The sequence below is a fragment of the Macaca thibetana genome, chromosome 16 (assembly GCF_024542745.1).
Source record: "Macaca thibetana thibetana isolate TM-01 chromosome 16, ASM2454274v1, whole genome shotgun sequence".
NCBI lineage: Eukaryota > Metazoa > Chordata > Mammalia > Primates > Cercopithecidae > Macaca > Macaca thibetana.
Window position 1 is genome coordinate 73,825,530 of NC_065593.1, and position 24,578 is coordinate 73,850,107.

General features: G+C 37.3%; 1 protein-coding gene across 17 annotated transcripts in view; it reads left to right on the plus strand.

Annotated features, from left to right (window-relative positions):
- Positions 1 to 24,578, plus strand: part of CEP112 (centrosomal protein 112) — a 537,631-nt gene that overhangs the window by 318,462 nt on the left and 194,591 nt on the right. Inside the window, exon 1 of one of the 17 annotated variants that reach the window (XM_050762404.1) lies at positions 20,393 to 23,388. The exons of 15 other annotated variants lie outside the window; for them this stretch is intronic. In XM_050762404.1, coding sequence (XP_050618361.1) covers positions 23,227 to 23,388 — 162 coding nt within the window. In that variant the 5' untranslated portion in view covers positions 20,393 to 23,226. Of the gene's footprint in view, positions 1 to 20,392; positions 23,389 to 24,578 lie in introns of those variants that run through there. One more of the 17 variants, XM_050762405.1, reaches the window with a different exon arrangement.

Consider the following 24,578-nt stretch of genomic DNA (forward strand, 5'->3'; position numbering starts at 1 on the left):
GACCAGTCTTTATCTTGGGAATAAAAAACTTGAAAAGGGTAACTGAAGAATCATCTAATTTTGTTTAATTTCTTTCCACCTATCCCTCTTTATCTTCAAATAGTGTTGAGCCTTTAAAGAGTATGCAATACCATACTAGCCATTACTTCATTGATTTTACATAGACTGAGATTCTAAGGTACTTGCTTTATTGTACCTTAAATCATTTGAAAGTCAGATTTCAGCAGATTTGGCCCTTGACAGCATAGCTCTGAACCCAGAAATAAATAGGAAAAAGGACTATAAATAGGCAGGAGTGAGCCTGACTTCTTGGGGGAACAGCAGGGAAGTGGTGTGTCTGGAAATGATGACTGAGGAGAAGAGGGAAAGTGATGGGGCCAGAGAAGAACCTGAGGGCGTGGGTCCAGGTCAGGGAGGTCTGCGTAGGCCAGTGAGAGGGCTTTGCTTTGACTCTCTATGAGTAGGGGAGCTTGGCAGATTTTGAGCATGGGAGTGACATGATTTGACTCACACTTGAATGGGATGTCATCATCTGCTGTGCTGAGAATAGACTGAATTGACGGCAAAGGAAGAAGTAGAGAGACTGGTTAAAATGCTGTTGCAAAAATATAGAGGAAAGGTAATAGAGGGTTGGGTCTAGCCAGTAGCAGTGAAGGTAGTAAAACCTGATCAGATTTGGGATATGTTCTGTAGGTAGAGCTGACAGCATTCACTGTTGCTTCATGGGATATGCTGGGCATGGGGAGTGGCATGGAGCAGTCACGGGCAGCACCAAGGCTATTTTCCCAAGCCAGTGGGCAGATGGAGTTCCTCTTTGCTGAAAGGAAGAAGACTACAAGACCAATAGGTTGGGCCACTCAGGACATGTTCAGGCTAAGTGGATGTTAGTGATAATTCCCTCACAGAAGGATAAAATAATAATGTCTCGATGCTAAAATATACAGGTCAGGAATTAGGGAAATATTTTTTTTTTTTGAGACAAAGTCTCACTGTGTCACCCAGGCTGGAGTACAGTGGCATGATCTTGGCTCACTGCAACTTCCACCACCCGGGTTCAAGCGTTCTCCTGCCTCAGCCTTCTGAGTAACTGGGATTACAGGCACCCGCCATCACGTCTGGCTGATTTTTGTATTTTTAGTAGAGATGGGGTTTCACCATGTTGGCCAAGATGGTCTCAAACTCCTGACCTTGGGCAATCCACCCACCTCGACCTCCCAAGGTGCTGGGATTACAGGCATGAGCCAGCGCACCCGGCCAGGAAATATTCTTATATGGTATAGTCTCAGACTTCGACAATAGCAGATAAAAGAGAGACTGATGGAAAGTGAGAGACTGATGGAAAGAAAGTGGTGTTGCCACTTATCTTTTCTGTTAACTCTTACACACACCTCACCTTGGCTTCAGTTGACTCTTCTAGCAGTTCAAAGTATTTCTAAGTAAATGTTTTTAAATGGCACAGATACCTGTGCACCTTGATTTAAGAAAATTGGATATGCCAAACTCAGACATATAACACATCCAATTTAGGCCTTAATTTTCTTGCATTATATATTCACATTCCAAATGCCTCTTTTTAATAGGAGATGAACTTTGTCAAATGTAGGTTTATACATGATGCTAACTAATTTACAGGGTAAAGATAATTTAAAAATTAGTATTAGAAACCTGAATTTTTATATCCCAGAAAGGCATTATCCCAGGCACTGTGGGTATATAAAAAATGAGGGAGCGGGCCACTGTCCTCAAATAGATAAAATAATAGTGACTGCAAGAAAAATACTGCAAGTACACTATGCAGATAACTAGAATGCAAGACAGTGTGACTATAGGGAAAATCATATTCTGCTGAGGAAATCAGGGAAAATTAATTGGGAGAGATGTCATTTGAATGAGACGTAAGTAACATAAGTAGGATTTTAACTAGTAGATATGTTGAGTGGCATTCTAAGTTAAAAGAGTAAGGAAAGCAAGAGCAAACAAAACCATTTCCATGACATAGAGGTTGATCAAGGGGAGAGCTAGCGACCAAGCTGAGATAGCTTCGGATCATCGAAAGTCTCTAAAGCTGTGATAAGCGTTTTTGCTTCATTTGGGTGAACAATGAGGAGCTGCGAAAGGTTTTGGGGAAATGAAGTGTCAAGATTCCAGTGATTATTAGGAACATCATCCTCTTGGTGTTGGCAAGGTGTGGTAGCAGCAGCAGGAGGTGACAAGGACTGGATTAATCTAGGCAGGAGGTCCTCGAGGGCACAGTAGACGTGCATGAGAAGGCAGTGAGAGTGTTGGCAGTAGCAAGGGGACAAAGGGGACGTTTGAAAATCATCATAGAGATAGCACTGATTAGGCTGGTTAAATATAAATCGATCAGGAATGTAGAAGTTTCTGGTCGGAGGAGGAGGAAGCTGAACTGAGTTAAGAACATGTGGAGTTTGAAGTGACACTCCACTTTCCCTTGCTGTTGACAGAATGCTTTTGGATATCCCAAGAGCAGGCAGGACTGGAGACAAACAGCTGTGGGAATCACCCACAGAGAAGGCCCGGCCTGTGGCCTTGCGAGTGAGTGGGACTGTTAAAGCAAGGGGGAAAGAGGAGGGGGAGGGAGGGAGAGCGAGGGCAACTGTGAAGGAAGAACTTCGGGTACAACTCCGTTTGAGAGGTCCGGGAGGAAACAGTCAAAGAAGGGTCACGAAGGTAGAAGGGACATGAGAAGAATGCATTTTTATGGAAATAGAGGAAAAGACTATTTGGAAAGGGGGATTGTCAAGAATGTGACCCAAACTCAGGAAGGATGGGGGTTGAAGGAAGGTCACTGGATGTGAAACCACGAAGTCGTTGATGATCTTGGACAGTGTGCTGAAAATGATCATGTGCCCAGAAACAGGTTACAAAAGATAAGTCTGAGAGTGGAAGTGAGGGAACATTCTGTTGTTTGGGAAAATATGATGCTGAAAGGCAGATGCAGTTCCAAAGAGCAGCAAGAGTGAAAGAGAATATATTTGCGGGCTGAACATGTGTTGAGCATTTTGCAGTACATACGAAGGGACTAATGGAGAGGAACAGCTTAATGATGTGAAGAATCAGAGATCATGGATGGCTTGTGAGGTGGTGCAGGTGGGAATGGCATCCCCAGCACAGACCCAGCATAGGCCCACCTCAGCCCATGGCTACAAGGCTGCAAGGGTCCATTTGTCTTTTCCCAGAATGTGCAACACTCTCCCCTGCCTCCAGGTCTTGGCAGCTGCTGTCATCCTCTGCCAGAATACTTCTCCACATGATTTTTTCAATGGCCAACCTCCTTGTCATCATTCTACACTCCTCAGAGCATCCTTCCCTGACCTTTTCATCCAAAGTCTAGCCTACCTATGCCACCTATTTTTGTCCCATTGTCTTCATAGCTCATAGCATTACCTGAAATCATCCTTTTATTTGTTCGCTTGTTTATTTCCTCCCACCCACTAGAACATAAGCTCTGTTAGCAGGACCTTGTTGAGCTTGTTTACTTCTGTACCGCCAGTGCCTAGAAAACCCAGCTTGGGGCAGGTGCCCTTCGGGTATGTATTATGTGAATGAGTGACAGGAGGCATGACCTTCACCAAGGGAGGAAGGAAGACAAAGATTGGTAAAGATATAGGGAAGCTCTCTGACAAGACTTGAAAAGACCTTGTAGCTAATAGCATCTGTTCTGTATTCTTAGTAAAGAATCAGAATAATCTGCTTAGGTGAAGAGTTTCAAGAAAAGCGAAACAGGCTTCCAGCGGAACAGTGGAATGCCTTGGAAAGGAAGAAGATGTAAGGGAATTTGTTCCTATAGAACTGGAGTTCTACAGGTAGAGGAAGGAGCATGGGTATCCTGTATCTGGAAGAATGGAATGCTCCTGGATTGAAGTGAGAACACAGGGGATCCCAGAAGGTAGAAAGGAGGTTTAAGGACAGTACTTTTAGCTGACATGGATGGAGGTACTGAGATGAACCAGAATGGAGGGACTTGTTGACAAAAAGGGAGAGTCTGGGGAAAGGGAAGACTCTCTTTTACATAGGATGGTGTTTAGTGCGATGAGTTCAGTTTTTGCCCAGTTGGTGGACTTCACCAACCTCAGAGTCCATGTGATGAAATCTAAATGCTGTGCTCACATCAACAGTAATTTGTATTTCCAATTGATTGATATTTTTACATAAATAGTCAAAGGAGTTTAGCATTTCCAAATGCAGTGAAGACCTGGACTCTGAATTCCCTGAAAGCAGGAAATATTTGTTTCTAATGCCCCAGGAGCTTTCATGGTGCCTTACACAAAGTAAGCACTCATTAAATGTTAAGTGAGTGAATAAAAGAATGATAATTGAGGCAGACGGATCACGAGGTCAGGAGATCGAGACCATCCCGGCTAACACGGTGAAACCCCGTCTCTACTAAAAAATACAAAAAATTAGCCGGGTGCGGTGGCGGGCGCCTGTAGTTCCAGCTACTCGGGAGGCTGAGGCAGGAGAATGGCGTGAACCCGGGAAGCGGAGCTGACAGTGAGCTGAGATCACCACTGAACTGAACTCTAGCCTGGGCAACAGAGCGAGACGCCATCTCAAAAAGAAAAAAACAACAAGAATGATAATCTACGGAGAAATTCAAGAATAGCCTCTGTGCCTGGTCATGTGAATAAACTGTTACTGATTTATCCACATTTGATTTCAACTCATTATAAATACTTTAGGTAGGGTATGATACATCCTTGTATTCAAATACTCATTTATATGTTATTTTAGTGTTTTGATTTCCTTCATATCACTTAATAAGTTGAAAACACAGCATTAATCTTTATTCAGACATAGTTTGAATTTTTCTACATAAAGTTTTTAAAATTTGAGTTTTTACTGTAAGAGTTTGAATTAAAGATAACAAGCTGCTAATTCTGTTGTGAGTCTGTTGTGTCATTCTGCCAGTTACTTGAACTCTTTTCACTATATCTTTTTAAAAGTTTGATGTTTTTATCGTGTTTAAATAAATATGAAATTTAAAATATTTGCCAGCAGTTTAAAACCCAGTCAAGAATTCAGAGGTTTAGAAGTTCATTTTCTCTCATTGAGTATAAAATTGAGGTTCAAAGAGGAGAGGACAGTAACACCAGAATAATAAATAATCTCAATGTAACATTCTATATGGGTCTGTGTTGTTTCAGTAGCGCTTACAGTGTTAAGGTTATAAAAAAATTCCTAAGTCCAGATCCTACCTGAGTTTCTGTCAGCAGCAATTTAGACCCAGATGATATCTTCAATGATTTTGAGTTAAGAGAAACATGAAATATCTCCACAAGGTCAAAATGCTTCCAATACAGAATCCAAGAGAGTAAAGGATTGACATTTGCAAAGTGAAAGCTTTTCTTGTGGCCTTTTAAAATCTTTCAAACTGAATTGAAACAAAGCCCATAAAATATGAACTTTTGAAAAATTAAAGAACATTACTAAGTGATGATAGTGGGTAATTTGCAGAAGATTGATTAAAACTTTGGTATCTAAATTGGACCATTATTTTAGAAACTTATTCAGCTATTTTAAAAATAACCTTCCTTGAAATAGAGGATATTTTAGAAAATAGGGAAGGTGGAGAAAGGTGTAAAATTCCCTGTTCCTACCACCACCCAGCTATAATAGTAATAATTTAATGTATATGTAAAATAGCCATACTAACTTAGCTGCCCAAGAGCATACTAATTAAACAATTCAATCTCTTGCTTTTTAAAGTATTATACTAAGAATATTCCAATGTCATTTGAAATTCTTTTAAAATATTGTTTTCATTGTTTCATGATATCCTGTTTCATGGATATAACTCTCTCTCTCTCTCTCTCTCTCTCTCTATATATATATATGTATATATATATGTGTGGGTTTTTTTTGTTTTTTTTTTTGTTGTTTTTGAGACGGACTTTCGCTCTTGTTGCCCAGGCTGGAGTGCAATGGCGCAATCTCAGCTCACCACAACCTCCTCCACCTCCCAGGTTCAAGTGATTTTCCTGCCTCAGCCTCCCGAGTAGCTGGGATTAGAGGCATGTGCCACCATGCCTGGCTAATTTTGTATTTTAGTAGAGACAGGTTTTCTCCATGTTGATCAGGCTGGCCTTGAACTCCTGACCTCAAGTGATCCACCCCGCCTTGGCCTTCCAAAGTTCTGGGATGACAGGCGTGAGCCACCTCATCCGGTCTTTGGTATAACATAATTTTTTTTTGAGACGGAGTCTTGCTCTGTCGCCAGGCTGGAGCGCAGTGGTGCAATCTTGGCTCACTGCAACCTCTGCCTCTCGGGTTCAAGCGAGTCCCCTGCCTCAGCCTTCCTAGTAGCTGGGACTACAGGCACGTGCCACCATGCCTGGCTAATTTTTTGTATTTTAGTAGAGACAGGGTTTTATCATGTTGGCCAGGATGGTCTTGATCTCCTGACCTTGTGATCCGCCTGTCTCAACCTCCTCAAGTGCTGGGATTACAGGCGTGAGCCACTGCGCCCAGCCAGATATAATTAATTGTGTTATTTCTTTATTTTGGAACATTTAGTTTTGTGGGGGTTTGTTTGTTTGTTTGTTGAGATAGAGTCTTGCTCTGTTGTCCACGATGGAGTGCAGTGGCCTGATCCTGGCTCACTGCAACCTCTGGCTTGTGGGTTCAAATGATTCTCCTGCCTCAGCCTCCCGAGTAACTGGGACTACAGGCATGCACCACCACGTCCAGCTAATTTTTGTATCTTTAGTAGGGACAAGGTTTCACCATGTTGGCCAGGCTGGTCTCGAACTCCTGACCTCAGGTGATCCGCCCACCTTGACCTCCTAAAAGTGCTGTGATTATAGGCGTGAGCCACTGCACCCAGCCAAACATTTAGATTTTTTTTTAATTGTTTAATGTGGAGATTGTCATCATTATACATAAACTTCTGTTAACATTTTCAATTTCAATTTTTTTAGGTTGAAATCCTAGTAGAATTAACAGGTCAAATTGCATTTCAGAAAGTTTATACTAATGTATATTTACTTCAGTAGAGTATCTACTTAGTCTGTAGATATCTTAGTAGTTTTACCTAATTTGTAGTACGTTTGTGAACAACAGTTGTTTTAATTTGTATTTTTAAGTGTGAGAGATTGAACATTTACAGTGGATTTACCTGTTACTTATTTATATTTCATTTTCTGGAAATTGCCTGTTCATGTCTTTTGCCAGTTTTTCTTCTTTTAGGGTCCTACTGTTTTTCTCATCAGCTCATCTAATACGCTCCTTTTATATTTAGAATGATAAGACCCTTATCTTTGTGGCAAATGTCTTTGGCATTTGCCCTTTACGATTTAATTTTATGATACACAAACATTTTATTTAAATGTAGTCTGATCTGTTCCTCTTTTCCTTTGTAAATTCTCCATTATAAATAGTTGTTTTCAGCTTCATGTTTTGATATTTATAAATATACCAACACATCAAACGTTTTCTACAATGAACTCTACTCAGTAAAAAGCTGTTAGCATTTTGACATAGCATTTACCAGCTTGGGTTCCTGGTCTCTAATTTTAAGTAGTGTCTGAAGGATTATACTGGAATTCTGCCAGCCTGAAGTCATGAAAAGGCTTTGAGCAACAATTCAGCATCTTTTTCAAATTTAAGAAAAGCTCCATATGGCGTAATTATTCGAAGTTAAGGCCATAGAAACTACTTAAACCTTTAAAATTTATAATTAAAGGATTAATATTAACTTATGAAGACATTGTCATTTCGGCTTAAGATGGATTTCCAACCTCAATTTTGTTCTTTTTACTTTCATCTTTTCCATGACTTTTTCCTTTGCTGAAAAATGTGGAGTTTATATCCTTAAACTTTAAATTAAATGTTATCCTCAGGTTAGAATTATAAAATTGATTGGCCAACAATATCCTGTATATTTTTTATTATGTTCCATAAATATTGGTGAACTTAAAGTCGGCATTTTCCTCTGGATATATAAGCTATAGCCTGGTATAATAGATAATGGCACCTCTAAATATAACAATAATTTAATTTACCAAGTAAAAAAATACACAAATAACTTGGAAGACTTAGGATGTGTACATAATTTGAATGTGATGAATTGATGTTCATTTATATTAAGGTTTATATTAATGTACTTTTGAATGACCTAAATTGTAAAGCTTTCTTGAATATGACAGGGGTTATAATCTTGTTTTATACAAAAACTAAGCCTTTTTATAGGATAATTTTTTTATTTCAACTTTCATTTTAGATTTGGGGGTACATGTGCAGGTTTGTTACATGGATATAGTGTGTGATGCTGAGGTTTGGAGTACTATTGTAGGATAAGTATTTAAAGAAATAAAAAATTAAATAGCCAAAAACCTTAAAAAATAATAATTGGCATGATTAAAAAGAAAAACTAAGACTTTTGTTGTTATTTTGACAAAATACACAAATCAAGCCAAATCAAATATTTTAAACATATTTATGTATCTCCTATGTAACAGGAAGAAATTGATGTTCCTTAGACCCTTTTGTACATGAGCCCCAGCTCTCCTACTTTATGTCATTTGTATGTGAGGCACTCGTATCACAGTGAGTCCACTAAACAAATATTAGAATAATATCTGGATCATTTGTTTATTAACAAAAAAGCAGGGGTACCTATCATCATTAATGCTTGAATATTTACATGTTCAAAGGTCTATCATCCTTATCTGAGAGGGACTGCAAAGCTCAGTGTCATGTGGAGTCATGGATGTAGATAGAAATAGACTGCTCCCTTCTGAATGGCTTTCACAGTTTCCCAATGAAGTTTTCCCCTTTTCTCCCTCTGCCTTCTGCTGCACATTAAAGAGCACTTTATTTTCTGGCAATCCAGGAGAGCAAATCAATAGCTTAACTTCAAAGTCTAGTTATCTGAAGCTAGCAAACTATGTTTTACTTGGAGAAAATTAAAAGAGAGTATATTTTATGTTAAGGTTATTTGAAAATAAAACCTAGAATTATAAATGAATTGGTTTAAAGTAGGCATTTAAAAATTACAAGATTAATCCTCCTTTGTTCTTCTGTAGCCTCATTTTTAGTATTCTAATAGAAGCATTAAAAACTGGAGTTCTGTATTCCTCAGAGGTGTTTGGTTTTGTCTTTTGGGATGCCCTGTGATGAAAAAATTTCTATTTAGAATAAATGAAAATGCCTTAGGTCAATACAGCAAAAGATAGTGACTCGACTTGGGAAGTTATTGAAAGTAGAAGAGCTTATTTGTTATCGTCAAAGTTTTATATTTAAATGGAGAGAAGTGGGAGTGAGTAAAATAAGCATATATTTGTGCCCTAAGTCTCGTGTGTGTGTGTGTGTGTGTGTGTACACGTACATGCACATACAGTTTAGGTCTGGGGAGATTTTTTTTTGGTTTGTTTTTTGTTGTGTGTATGTTTGTTTAAGATTAGTGCTGATAATTATGCAAACCTTTAAAACATTTATATTGATATGTAAGAATTGTACATATTTATCAGATATATGTGAGATTTTTATACATTCTTGCAATGTGTTGTGATCAAATCAGGGTAATTAGGATATCCAACACCTCAAACATTTATCATTTCTTTGTGTTAAGAAGATTTCAAATCTTTTTTTCTAGCTATTTTGAAATGTACAATAAATTATTAACTATAGTCACCCCACTGTGCTATCGAACACTAGAACTTCTTCCTTACGTTTAACTGTATTTTTGTATTCATTAACCAACCTCCCTTTATGCCTTCTCCTCTTTACCCTTCCCAGCCTCTGGTAACTATCATTCTCCTCTCACCTTCATGAGATCCACTTTTTTAGCTCCCACATATGAATGAGAACATGCAATATTTGTCTTTCTGTGCCTGGCTTATTTCACTTAACATGACATCTAATTCTATCCATGTTGCTGAAAATGACAGAATTTCATTCTTTTTATAGCTAATACTCTGTTGTGTATATATCGCACATTTTCTTTATCCACCCCTTTGCTGATGTACACTTATGTTGTTTCCATATCTTTGGTATTGTGAATAATGCTGCAATAAACATGGGAGTGCAGATCTCTCTTTGGTATACTAATTTCCTTTCTTTTGGGTATATATTCAGCAGTGGAATTGCTGGATTATATGCTAGATCTAATTTTAGTTTTTTGAGGAACCTTTATGCTGTTTTCCATAGTGACTATACTAATTTGTATTCCCACAAACAGTGTATTAGTGTTCCCCTTTCTCTACATCCACATAAGTGTTTGTTTTTTGTCTTTTTGATAATAGCAATTTTAAGTGGATGAGATATCCTTTCATTGTTGCTTTGGTTTACATTTCTCTGATGATTAGTGATATGGAGCATTTTTTTCACATGCCCTGTTGGCAATTTGTGTGTCTTCTTTTGAAAAATGTCTGTTCAGATCATTTGCCAATTTTTAAATTCGATTATTTGTTTTTTGCTGTTGAGTTCCTTATATAATCTGTTGTCAGATGGATAGGTTGCCAATATGTTCTCTGATTTCTTTTTACTCTTGATCGTTTTCTTTGCTGTGCAGAAAGTCAGTACTAATGTATATTTACTTCAATATTTTTCAAGATTTTTACCTTGATATAATCCCATTTTTCTGCTTTTGCTTTGGTTGCTTGTGCTTTTGAAGTCTTACAAAAAAAAAAAAAATCTTTGCCTAGACCAATATTTTCTTCAAGTAGTCTCATACTCTCAGGTCATACATTTAAGTCTTTAATCCATTTTGACTTGATTTTTTTACATGGTGAGAGATAGGGACCTGGTTTCATTCTTCTACATAAGGATATCCAATTTTCCCAGTACTGTTTATGAAGGGACTGTCCTTTCTCCAAAATATGTTCTTGGCACCTTTGTCAAAAATGAGTTAGCTGTAAAGGTGTGTTGGGTTCTCTATTGTGTTCCATTGGTCAATGTGTATATTTCTCTACCATTACCATGCTGTTTTGGTTATGATAGCTTTGCAGTATATTTTGAAGCCTGATAGTGCAATTCCTCCAGCTTTATAATTTTTGCACAAGATCACTATGGCTATTTGGGGTCTTTTGTGGTTCCATACAAATTTTAGAATTGTTTTTTGTATTTCTCTGAAGAATCTCATTGGTATTTTGATACAGATTGCAATCAATCTGTAGATTTTTATGGGTAGTGTGGGCATTTTATCATTGGTAATTCTTCCAATCCATGAGCATGGAGTATCTTTCCGTTTTTGTGTTCTCTTTAATTTCTTTGATCAGTGTTTTAAGTTTTCAGTGTAGAAACTTTTACTACTTTTGGTTAAATGTATTCCTAGTTTTTTTATAGTGCTGTAAATAGGATTGCTTTCTTGATTTTTTTTCATGATTGTTCACTGTTGGTGTATAGAATTGCTACTGATTTTTGCATGTTGATTTTATGTGCTGCAACCTTACTGAATTTGTTTGTTGGTTCTAACATTATTTTGGTGGAGTCTTTAGGTTTTTCTTAATATGGGATCATGTTGTCTGTGAATAAGGATAATTTGACTTCTTCCTTTCTAATTTGGATGCCCCTTATTTTTTTCTCTTGCCTAATCGCTCTGACTAGGACTCCCAATACTATCTATGTTGAATAGAAATGGTAAAAGTGAGCATCCTTGTTTTATTTCAGATTTTAGAGGAAAGACTTATTTTTTCCCTTTTCACTATGATGTTAGCTCTGGGTTTGTCCTATATGGCCTTTACTGTTTTAAGAAGTGTTTCTACTATACACAGTTTTTTGAGAGGTTTTTTTTTTTTAATCATAAAGGGATGTTGAATTTTATTGAATGATTTTTCAGCATCTATTGAAGTGACCATATGGTTTTTGTTCTTGGTTTCATTAATGTGGTGTATTATTGATGTATTTATGTTGAATCATCCTTGCATCCCCAGGATAAATCCCACTTGGTCATGATGAATGATCTTTTTAATGTGTTGCTGAATTCAGTTTGCTAGTATGCTCCTGAGGATTTTTACATCTATGTTCCTGAGGGATATTAACTTCTAGTTTTCTTTGTGTGTGTGTATGTGTGTGTCCTTCTCGGGTTTTAGTATCAGGTTAATGCTGGCCTTGTAGAATAAATTTGGAAGTATTCTCTCCTCTTCCTTTTTTTGTTGACTTTGAGTAGAATTGATATTAGTTCTTTTTCAAATGTTTGGTGGAATTCAGCAGTGAAGCTGTCTAAGGTCCTTGGTTTTTCTTTGATGAAAGATTTTATTACTGCTTCAATCTCATTATGCATTACTGGTCTGTTCTGTTTTTCTATTTCTTCATAGTTGAATTTTGGTATGTTGCATGTTCTCAGAAGTTTATCCATTTCTTCTGTTAATAGGCATTACATTTTGTTGGTGTGTAGATGTTTATAATAGACTACTGATACTTTGTATTTGTGTGGTGTCAATTTTAGTGTCTCCCTTTTTATCTCTGGTTTTATTTATTTGGGTCTCTTCTCTTTTTTCTTATTTAGTCTAGCTAAAGGTTTGTCAGTTTTGCTTATCTTTTTTAAAAACAACTTTTTGTTGACTTTTCTTTTTTTGGTTTCAATTTCAGTTATTTTTGTTCTAATCTATAATTTCATTTCTTCTACAAATCTGGGGTTTGGTTTGTTCTACCTTTTATATTTCCTAGAAGTGTAGTGTTAGATTGTTTATTTGATGTCTTTCTGCTTTTCTGATGTAGACATTTATTGTTATAAACTTTCCTCTTTCAATTGATTTTCCTGCATCTCATAGGTTTTAATGTATTGTATTTTTATTTTCATTTGTCTCAATAAATTTTAACATTTCTCTTTGAATTTCTTCATTGATCCATTTCTTATCAAGGGGTCTGCTGTTTGATATCCATGAATTTATACAGTTTCCAACATTCTATCTGTTATTAATTGCTAGTTTTATTCTATTGTGATCAGAAAAGATACTTGATATGATTTTGATTTTTAAAAATTTGTTAAGACTTGTTTTGTGACCTAATATTTGGTCTGTCCTGGAGACTATTCCCTGTTGAGGAAATGTTCTGTAAATGTCTGCACAGACAATTCTGTAAATGTCTGTTAGGTCCATTTGGTCTAGAGGACAGTTTATCTCGAATATTTCTTTGCTGATTTTCTGTCTGGATCATGTGTCCATTCTGAAAGTGGAATGTTGAAGTCTACTACTATTATTGTATTGCAGTCAGTCTCTCCCTTTTGGTCTGTTAATTTTTGTTTTTTATGTATGGGTGCTATAGTGTTGGGTGCATGTATATTTACAATTATTATATTATCTTTCTGTATTGATTTCTTTGTTATATAGCATTCTTTGTCTCTCTTTTTACAGTTCTTTATTTAAAGTCAATGTAATCTAAGTGTAACTATTCCTGCTCTTTTATGGTTTCCATTTGCATGAGATATCCTTTTCTATCTCTTTACTTTCAGTCTGTGTGTGTCTTTATAGGTGAAGTGAGTTTCTTGAAGACAGCGTATCGTTGAATCTTGTTTTCTTTTAAATCCATTTAACCACTCTTTGTCTTTTAATTGGAGAATTTAACCCATTTGCATTCAAAGTTTTTGGTAGGAAAGAGTTTACTGCTGCCATTTTCTTACTTGTGTTCTGATTGTTTTGTAAATCCTTTCTTCCTTCTTTACTGTCTTCCTTTGTGGTTAAGTGATTTTCTTTGGTAGTATGTTTTGATTCTATGCTATTTGTAGTGTATCTATTGATTCTGTGCTATTTTTAGTGTATTTATTTTGCTTTGTGGCCACCATGAGGCTTACAAAAAACATCTTTTAGTTATAAGAGGTTATTTTAAACTGATAGTGACTTAACTTTGAACACAACCAAAAGAAAAATAACAAAAAAAAACCACTACACTTTAACACCATCCTCTTCACCACATTTTGACTCTTTGATGCTTCAGTTTACATCTTCTTATATTGCCTGTCTCTTAGCCAATTATTGTAGTTATTATTTTAAAATAGTTTTGTGTTTTAGTCTGCACGCTCAAGACGTAAGTGGTTTAATTGCTTCTGTTCCAGTATTAGACTATTCTGAATGTGTCTGTTTTCTTGTTTTTCCAAGTCAGTTTAATGTCTTTAGATGTTTTCTTGTTACATGTTAGTATTCATTTCTTTCTTGCAGATTGAAAAACTCCCTTTAGCATTTTGTGTAAGACAGGTCTGGTGTTGATGAATAACCCCAGCTTTGATTTGTCTGGGAAAATCTTTATCTCTCCTTCATTTCTGAAGAATAGCTAAGTTGGGTATGTATTCTTAGTTGCCAGTCTCTCCTTTTCCCCACCCAACCCCCAAATTTGGAATATAGTATCCTACTCTCTTCTGGCCTTCAGGGTTTTTGTCGAGAAATCCATTGAAAGCCATATTGGGGCTCCAGTGAATATGATATGTGTCTTTTCTCTTGCTGCTTTGAGTATTCTTTTTTTGTCTTTCATTTTTACTAATTTGATTATTATGTGCCTTGGGGATTTCCCCTTTTGGTTAAATTTGATTGATTACTTCTTCCTGTGCCTGGATGGTATAATTTTTCTTGGGATTCAGGAAATTTTCAGTCATTATTTTTTTAAAATATGCTTTGTGGACCTTTTTCTGTCTTGGGAATTTCTGTTATGTGGAGATTCATTTACTTGATGATGTCTCGTAAGTCTTTTTTTAAATTTTATTTTAGGTTTGGGGGTACATGTGAAGGTTTGTTGCATTGGTAACATCATTTAACCACTACTTACAAGTGAGAACATGTGGTCTTTGGTTTTCTGTTCCTGTTAGTTTTCTAAGGATAATATACTCCAGCTCCATCCATGTTCCCGTAAAAGACATGATCTCATTTTTTTATGGCTGCATAGTATTCCATGGTATATATGTACCTCATTGTCTTTATCCAGTTTGTCATTGATGAACATTTAGGTGATCCATGTCTTTGCTATTGTGAATAGTGCTGCACTGAACATTCATGTACATGTGTCTTTATGGTAGAATGATTTATATTCCTCTGAGTATACACCTGGTAATGGGTTTTCTGGGTTGAATGGTAGTTCTGTTTTCAGCTCTTTGAGGAATGACCATACTGCTTTCCACAATGGTTGAACTAACTTACACTCCCACTGATAGTGTATAAGTGTTCCATTTTCTCCACACCCTTGCCAGCATCTGTCATTTTTTGACTTTTTACTAATAGCCATTCTGATTGGTGTGAGGTGGTATCTCATTGTTGTTTTAATTTACATTTTTCTAATGATCAGTGATATTGAGCTTTTTTTCCTATACTTGTTGGCCACATGTATGTCTTCTTTTGAGAAGTGTCTGTCTATGTCCTTTCCCACTTTTTAATGGGATTGTTTGTTTTTCTCTTGTAAATTTGTTTATGTTCCTTATAGATGCTAGATATTAGACCTTTGTCAGATGCGTAGTTTGCAAATATTTTTTCCCATTCTGTAGGTTGTGTGTTTACTCTGTTGATAGTTTCTTTTGCTGTGCAGAAGCTCTTAAGTTTCATTAGAGCCCACTTGTCAACTTTTGTTTTTGTTGTGATTGCTTTTGGTGTCTTTGTCATGAAATCTTTGCCTGTTCCTATGTCCAGGATGGTATTGCTTAGATTGTCTTCCAGCATTTTTATAGTTTTAGGTTTTACATTTAAGTCTTTAATTATTCTTGAGTTGACTTTTGTTTATAGTGTAAGGAAGGGATTCAGCTTCAGTCTTATGCATACAGCTAGCCAGTTATCCCAACACCATTCATTGAATAGGGAGTCTTTTCCCTGTTGCTTATTTTTGTCATCTTTGTCAAAGATCAAGTGGTTGTAAATGTGTAGCCTTATTTCTGGGCTTTCTATACTGTTTCATTGGTCTATGTGTCTGTTTTTGTACCAGTACCAGGCTGTTTTGGTTAATATAGCTCTGTAGTATACTTTGAAGTTGAGTAAGGTGATTCTTCCAGCTTTGTTCTCTTTACTTAGGATTGCTTCGGCTATTCAGGCTCTATTTGGCTTCATATGAATTTTGAAATAGTTTTTTCTAATTGTGTGAAAAATGTCATTGGCAGTTTGGTAGGTATAGCATTGAATCTATAAATTGCTTTGGCCATTTTAATGATTGATTCTTCCAGTCCATGAGCATGGGATGTTTTTCCATTTGTTTGTGTCTTCTCTGATTTCTTTGAGCAGTGTTTTGTAATTCTCATTGTAGAGACTTTTCACATCCATGGTTAGCTGTATTCCTAGGTATATTATGTATTTTATTCTTTTTGTGGCAATTGTGAATGGATTGCTTTCTGTTTTGCTCTTGGCTTGACTGTTGTTGGTGTATAGGAATACTAGTGATTTTTGTACATTGATTTTGCATCCTAAAACTTTGCTGAAGTTTTTTATCAGCTGAAGGAGCTTTGGGGCTGAAACTATAGGGTTTTCTAGATATAGAATCATGTCTGCGAACAGAAAGTTTGACTTTCTCTTTTCTTATTTGGATGTCCTTTATTTCTGTCTCTTGCCTGATTGCTCTGGCTAGGACTTCCAATACTATGGTGAATAGGAGTGGTGAAAGGGAATTCTTGTCTTTTTTTTGGTTTTCAAGGGAAATGCTTCCAGCTTTTACCCATTCAGCATAATGGTGGTAGGTTTGTTAGAGATGGCTCTTATTATTTTGAGGTATGTTCCTTTAATGCCTGGTTTATTTAGAGTTTTTAACATGAAGGGGTGTTGAATTTTACTGAAAGCCTTTTTTTTTTTGCATCTACTGAGATAATCATGTGGTTTTTGTCTTTAGTTCTGTTTATGTGATGAATCACATTCATTGATTTGTATATGTTGAACTAACCTTGCATTCTGGGGATGAAGTCTACTTGATCATGGTGGATTAGCTTTTTGATGTGCTGCTGGATTCAGTTTGCCAGTATTTTGTTGAGTATTTTTGCAACAATGTTCATCAAGTGTATTGGCCTGAAGTTTTCTTTTCTTTTTTTTTTTTTTTTTTGGTCTGTTCCAGGTTTTGGTATCAGGATGGTGCTGGCCTCATAGAATGAGTTGGGGAGGAGTCCCTCCTCTTTAATTTTTTTGGAATAGTTTCAGTAGGAATGGTAGCAGCTCTTCTTTGTTTATCTGGTAGAATTTGGCTGTCAATCCATCAGGTCCTGGAGTTTTTTTGTTTGTTAGGCTATTTATTACTGATTCGATTTTGGAGTTTGTTATCAGTCTGTTCATGAAATAAATTTCTTCCTGGTTCAGTCTTGGCAGGATGTATGTGTCCAGGAATTGATTAATCTCTTCTAGGTGTTCTAGTTTGTATGCATAGGGGTGTTCATAGGAGTGTTCATAGGGGTGTTCATTTCTGATGGTTATTTTTATTTCTGTGGGCTCAGTGGTAACATTCCCTTAGTCATTTCTAATTGTGTTTATTTGGATCTTCTCTCTTTCTTCTTTATTAGTCTAGCTAGTGGCCTATCTTATTAGTTAGTTTGTTTGTTTTTCAAAAAACAAACTCCTGGATTCATTGATCTTTTGAATGGCTTTTTGTGTCTCAGTTTCCTTCATTTCAGCTCTCGTTTTGGTTATTTCTTCTCTTCTGCTAGCTTTGAGGTTGATTTGTTCTTGCCTCTCTAAGTCTTTCAGTTGTAATGTTAGGTTGTTGATTTGAGATCTTTCCAACTTTTTGATGTGGACATTTAGTGCTCTAATTTCCCCCTTAACACTGCCTTAGCTATGTCCCAGAGATTCTGGTATGTTGTATCTTTGCTTTCATTAGTTTCAAACAACTTCTTGATTTCTGCCTTAATTTCATTATTTACCCAAAAGTCATTCAGGAGCATGTTGTTTAATTTCCATGTAATTACATGATTTTGAGTGATAGTCTCAGTCTTGCCTTCTATTTTTATTACACTGTGGTACAACACTGTGTTTGGTATGATTTCCTTTCTTTTGCCTTTGCCGAGGATTGTTTTTTGTCCAATTATGTCATCAATTTTAGAGTATGTTCTATGTGTCAAGGAGATGAATGTATATTCTGTTGTTTTCCCTATAAGTCTTGTAAGCTTTCTTCACTCATTTTCTTTATCCTTTTGCCTTCTGTGAGTCATTTCATATGTTCTGTCTTTAGGCTCGCTAATTCTTTCCTATGTTTTGTCAAGTCTGCTGTTGAAACTTTCAATAGAGTTTTTCAGTTCTATTATTGTATTATCTTTTCTTATATTTCTAATTGGTTTTTTATTTATTTCAATTTCCTTGTCAAATTTCTCACTTTGTTTCTGGATTGTTTTCCAAATTTCTTTTAGTTTTCTATCCATATTTGCTTGTGATTTTCTGAAATTCTTTAAAAATATTATTCTAAATTATCTGATATTTCATAGTAGGTCAACTCTTCTGAGTCTATTGTTAGTTTCTTTTGGTGGTGTCATTTCCCCTGAGTTTTCACAATCCTTGCAACTTTATGTTGATGGGTGCACATTTGAGGAGACATCCACCTCTTCCAGTTTATGCACGTGTTCTTTGTTGGTATCAGACCTTTACTACTTAGCATCAGAAGTTAAATGCTGGCCTGTTGTTACTTCCCATTCTGGGGAAGACTTATAGTGAGCATTGGAACTAACACTGCACTGGAACTAACTCATTGCCCTGCCATTTTTTTCTGGTGTGGGGAAGATTTATGGTGAACTCAAGAACTTAAATGCTTCTCTGAAACAAAATCACTGCCTGCCATTGTTTTCTGGTCTGGGGAAGACTTATCGTGAGCATTGGAAGTTAAACATTGCCTTTGAACTACCTTGCTGACCTGCTATTGTTTTCCAGTGTAAGGAAGACTTAAGCAGGCACCAGAACTTAATCCCAACCTTTTAGTTGTTTCTGGGTCAGGGTAAGGCTCCATAGAGCACTTAGGGTTTGTGGAAAAATCTAGCCAGGAATTTGAGTCTTCCCACAGATTCTGCCCCCTGCAGCAATACAGCACCAACCAGTCTCTTTAATATGGCTTCCCCACTGATTGAAGTACAGAGTAGCTGCCAAGATCCATCTACTAGTTCATGTAATCAGTGCCGGCTGTTTGTCCCCAATTCACCCCAGTTGGTTTAGTATTCCTGGCATTTCCATTAGTTCCTGTGGGACAATACCAGAATGGTCTTCATGTGAAGATTCCCAGATTGTTGAGGAGATCTAATGTCTACAACCTCTTACCCTGGAAACTGAATCTAGAGAAATTTTGTGTGAGGGATATTATGATGGCTTGTTGGAGAGGGCAGCACAGTCCAACATGAATATTTCTCTTACCAGTCATGGCTTCTTTCGATTCTGTGGGCCCAGGGAGTTTCTCTGCTTCTCCTCCAAGTTCTGGTGAACTCAGGATGGTATTCTTATCTTTGGATAGTTTGTAGTTATATTTTTGTGACAGGAGTGATGCCAGACAATCTATTCTACCATCTTGCTAATGCCACTCCCAGTCTTTGCTTGTATAAATCTTTTGATCCTTTCAACTTCATGGCTAAATTTGTAATAGCCTAATTGGACAGTGCATCTGTTTTTTATAACACTAAAGTTAATAAAATGAAAAAATATATTTCACTAGGATCTTTATCAGTGAAGAAATGATTACAAATAAGAACAGAAATAATTACTTATGGTACTACTTTGATATGTTACCATTAATAGGGTGTGTATCATCTTGATTTGACCAAAACATTCTCACTTTTATCTGTTGTCCCAGTACCCTGTGTGACTTAGCATTTCCTGCTATCTCTTTCACTGTTAAATATGTCCCAGCTTTCATGCTCAGTTATATGTATAAGAGTACTTTTTATGTAAAAGATGCACCTTTTCTTTTTATTTATGTTTTTTGTACTTTAATTATAGAATATCATTGTGGTCATTATGTATATTTTAAATTCATGCTCTTTTGACAGTAGGTCGTAGATAGCTAGACTGTAATTATTTTAATATTCCAAGCAGCCTTTCTGATGTTTTTTCCACATCACATCAACATTTCAAATAACATTTTATGCACTTAGAACCAAACTTATTTTGTCTTTATTGAGAGACTCAGGGATGTTGGGATAAAGGGACAGAGCCTCTTATTTCAGACTTCCGGCTCCTATGTTTAGACTTTCTTTGAGGGAAGGACAATAGAATGAGCTGATGGGCATAAAGCTGCATAGATATATTATGGGTCTAGTACAGTGGAAGAGTTCTGGGTTGAGAGTCAGGTCTGGTTCTAACCCTTATTCATAATGGAAAAAAAAAATTCTCTGTGGGCCTGGTTTGCCTGATCCAGCTTTGTGCAGATTAAGTAAATTAAAAATTGAAACTGTATGAGTAATTTAACTAAATTGAATACATTATGGGACATGGTAAAAATAAATAAATAGAAAGTACATGACCATTAAAAGTGTAGTTGTCTTAAATAAATCTCTTCATTCTCATTAGTAATAAAGAAAATGCTAATGAAGACATACTATTTTTTAATATATTGAAAAAGTAAATTAGTTTAAATAATACCAAGCATCATTTTAAATTAATAATACCAAAATGCCTAGGGTGCAGTGAATAAACACTCTAAAATGCTATTGGTGGGAATATAAATTGGTACAACCTTCCTGAAAGCCTTTGGTTATCTATATTGTGAACCCTAAAAATATCCCTATCTTTTGACCTTGTAATCTATTCCTTAGTTAGCATAACATCAATGTCAAACTGAAAAAAAAAACTCTCTAAAATCATATTAATCTCACTTTTGAATATTGTGAAAAACTAAGTATTAGGCAGGAGAATCTAGTAGCACATTTAAAATACCATACATCATAATCATATGGATTTTATTCCAGGAATGCAAAGATGGTTTGATATTAGGAGTACTATTATTAATAGTATAAATCACTATACTGATAAATCAAAAAAGAAAAATTATTTGTGATCCTTTATATACTAGTTAGAGTAAGCCTAAGTTACTGTAAGAGGGAACCCCAAAATGCAGTGGAGAAATTAAATAGGAAAGTTTATTTCTGTTATACATAACAATCCAGATTTATTAGGATTGCCCAGGGCTAGGATCAAATGTTTCTTTCATGAGGTCATTTAGGAACCTAGACTGACTAGTAAGATTCCTCTATCATCCTCAGCATGCTGTCTCCATCTCTGCTTTAAAGGCTGCTGTTCCGATGGACACCATTTCTTAACCAGCAGAAAGAGAGGAAAAAGGTTAGGAAGACAAATATTTCCTTGTAGGGAATGGCCATGGAAGTTGCACATATCATTCTGACATTTTACTGGAGAAAACAGTCCCAGGGCCACACCTGGGGCAGCAGGGACCTGTTTGCATGCACTGTGCTAAAAGTTGCAGGGAGACTATTTTGAAAAGAAATGAAGAGCAGATACTGGGGAACAGTTAACAGACGAATGTCACACACTCATTGCTTTCAGCATTTTGTGCCTAATTTTTGTACAATGGCCCTAGGCACTTAGGATATAGCAGTGAGCAAAATGGCATATATTCCTTTCCCCTCCGAGTTCATTCTAGTAGGAGAGATACATTGTTAGCCATGAACATGCCGCATAAGTAACTTACATAGAATTTTTTAAAGTATCAAAGTGCTATTGAAAAGGAAATGATAGAGAAGATTCAGGGAGACTAAGGAGTACCAAATGTGACCAAACCTGGCTTCATCAAAGAGGTAACATTCAAACAAAGATGAAGGAGTCGAGTGAGGCATGTTGATATTTGGAGGAAGAAATTGCTGATAGAGGGAAGAGCTAGTGCAGACACCCTAATGCAAGAGCATGGCTGGCATGGCTAGGGGACTTAAGGAAGCCAGTGTGACAAGAACATAGTGGACAAGGGGGAGTGAGTTGGAAATGACATTAGAGGCATCCCAAGGCCTGGTCATGTAGGGCCTTTGAGGCTGTTCCAATGACTTTGACTTTAACTCTGAGTAATGAGAGAGTAAGAGGGTATTATGCCATGAAGGGATATGATCTGACTTAGGCTTTAAAAAATCATTCTAGCTTCATGAGAACAAAGGTGGGAAACCAATGAGAAGGCAACTTTGGTAATCCAGATGAGAGGAAATGTTGGTGGCTTAGACCAGAGGAGTAGCTGGGGAGGTGATCATATTCTGGATATATTTTAAAAATATACTTTAAGAGTAAGTATGGTTTTCTGATGGATTTGATAGGGGGCATGAGAGCAAGAAAGTAAGCCATAGATAAGCTTAGTGTATTAGTCAGAGTTCTCTAGAGGGACAGAACTAATAGGATAGATGTATATATGAAGGGGAGTTTATTAAGGAGTATTGACTCACAAGGTGAAGTCCCACAATGGGCCTTTGGCAAGCTGAGGAGCAGGGAAGCCAGTCCAAGTCCCTAAGCCTCAAAAGTAAGGAAGCCAACAGTGCAGCCTTCAGTCTGTGGCTGAAAGCCTGAGAGCCACTGGCAAGCCACTGTTGTAAGTCCAAGACTCCAAAAGCTAAAGAACTTGGAGTCTGATATTCAAGGGCAGGAAGCATCCAGCATGGCAGAAAGATGAAGGCCAGAAGACTCAGCAGGTCTGCTCTTTCCACCTTCTTCTGCCTGCCTTATTCTAGCCATGCAGGCAGCTGATTAGATGGTGCCCACCAAGATTGAGGGTTGGTCTGCCTCTCCCAGTCCACTGACTCAAATGTCAATCTCCTTTGGCAACACCCTCACAGAGACACCCAGGAACAACACTTTGCATCCTTCATTCCAGTCAAGTTGACACTCAGTATTAATCATCACACTTACAAACTGGAAAACTGGAAAGAAATATGCTAGTTCATTTCGCTGTGAGATGGGATATGTGAATTTTAAATTATATTTTTCTGTATTTCTAAATGTTCTCTACTGTGCATGTTATAAGCTGAACGGTGATGCACAGAAGTCAGGCTTTCGTCATACTATTGCCTTGTCCGTAAGTCCTAGGGCATCTTTAGCCTGCTTCCTATTTTCTGCCCCTGGGAGACCAGAATCACAAAGAGGGATGTGCTGGCCCTTTAGCCCTGGCATGTCATTAGCTGACATCAGAAACTGAGCAAAGCAGTGTGGTTGTGATGTCACTATCTCACCTCACCCCCACCTAAGAGATTGTGGTGGGGAATCTCAGAGACTCTAACCCTCTGGGCCCAAGTCGCCTTTCTATCAGGGGAGGGAGGCTGTGCTCTCACTAGCTTCTCGTTAGAAGTTCTGCTTGCCCTACAGCTTGCACTGAGGGTTCTCATCACTGCTTCTGAGATCTTAATGGGGGTCAACGAAGATGTGGGCTTCTCTGAGTTTAGACCATCCATTTGTCAAGGAAAACCAAGCCCTGAGACTGATAGAGATGAAAGAAGAGAATGGTAATGTCCCCAAGACAGAGCAGGCAGGAAGTTTGAGGCGTCTGAGGGATACAGGAAAATCTAACCTCAAAGAGAAGAAGGTAAGAACAAGACCACCTCTGTCCTCCTGACATAAGGATCTTGTTGAAAAAATAAATCTCATTGCTGACCTGACTTAGGCACTGGTAATATAAAAACAGCCCCTCCCCTCAAGGAGATGAATTTTGATGGGGCAGGGATGATGGAACAAACTGTGATCACATTGAACAGAAATAAGGGCCATCATCTAGATATGCTGGACTGCCTGCCCTGGGAAACGCAGGGAGGTGTCTGACATCTGGGGGCAACAGGCAGAATCCAGCAGAACTTTCTGGAAGGGGTAGATTGTGAGCTAATGGCATTTCCTCCCTTGCTCAAAAACTTACAAAGTGCTGTAGCCCAAGAAAAAGTGAAGTTGCCACAGCTTCCTAGTTATCTGGTCAAGGATTTGCATAATTTCATTTCCCCTCTGTACCTTTCCTTGTTTTTCTTTCTTACATATTTATTTTAATTAATTAATTTTAAGTTATGATAACTATGTTTTTACTGTACAGTTCAGTGGTGTTAAGTACATTTAAATTGTTGTGCAGTGCAACCATCACCACTGTCTGTCTCCAGAATTTTTTTTTTGTAAAACTAAACCTGTGCCCACTGAGCAATAACTCCCATTTTCTCTCCCCCTGTCCCGTGGCAACCATCATTTACTTCCTGTCTCTATGTACTTGATGCTCTAGGGCAGGGATCCCCAGCCCCTGGGCTGCAGACCGGTACCAGTCTGTGGCCTGTTAGGAACCAGGCTGCACAGCAGGAAGTGAGCAGCAGGTGAGCTACTTCCTGATGATCTGAGGTGGAACCGTTTCATCCCAAAACCATCCTTCTACCCCCATCCCGTGGAAATGTAGTTTTCCGTGAAACCTGTGCCAAAAAGGCTGGAGACCATTGCTCTAGGGTGCCTGATATGAATGGAATCATATAGTAGTAGTTCTTTTATGACTGATTTATTTCACTTAGCGTAATGTCTTCAAGTTCATCCACGTTGTAGCATGTGTCAGAATTTCCTCTTAAAAATGAGTAATATTCCATTGTATGTGTATATCCCATTTGTTCATCTATCCATCGGCCGACGGACAGACACTTGGGTTGCTTCCACCTTTTGACTATTATGAATAATGTTTTCGTGAACATGGGTATGTGAGTATCTGTTCTAGTTTCTGCTTTCGGTTCTTTGGGGTATAATCTCTGAAGTAGGAAT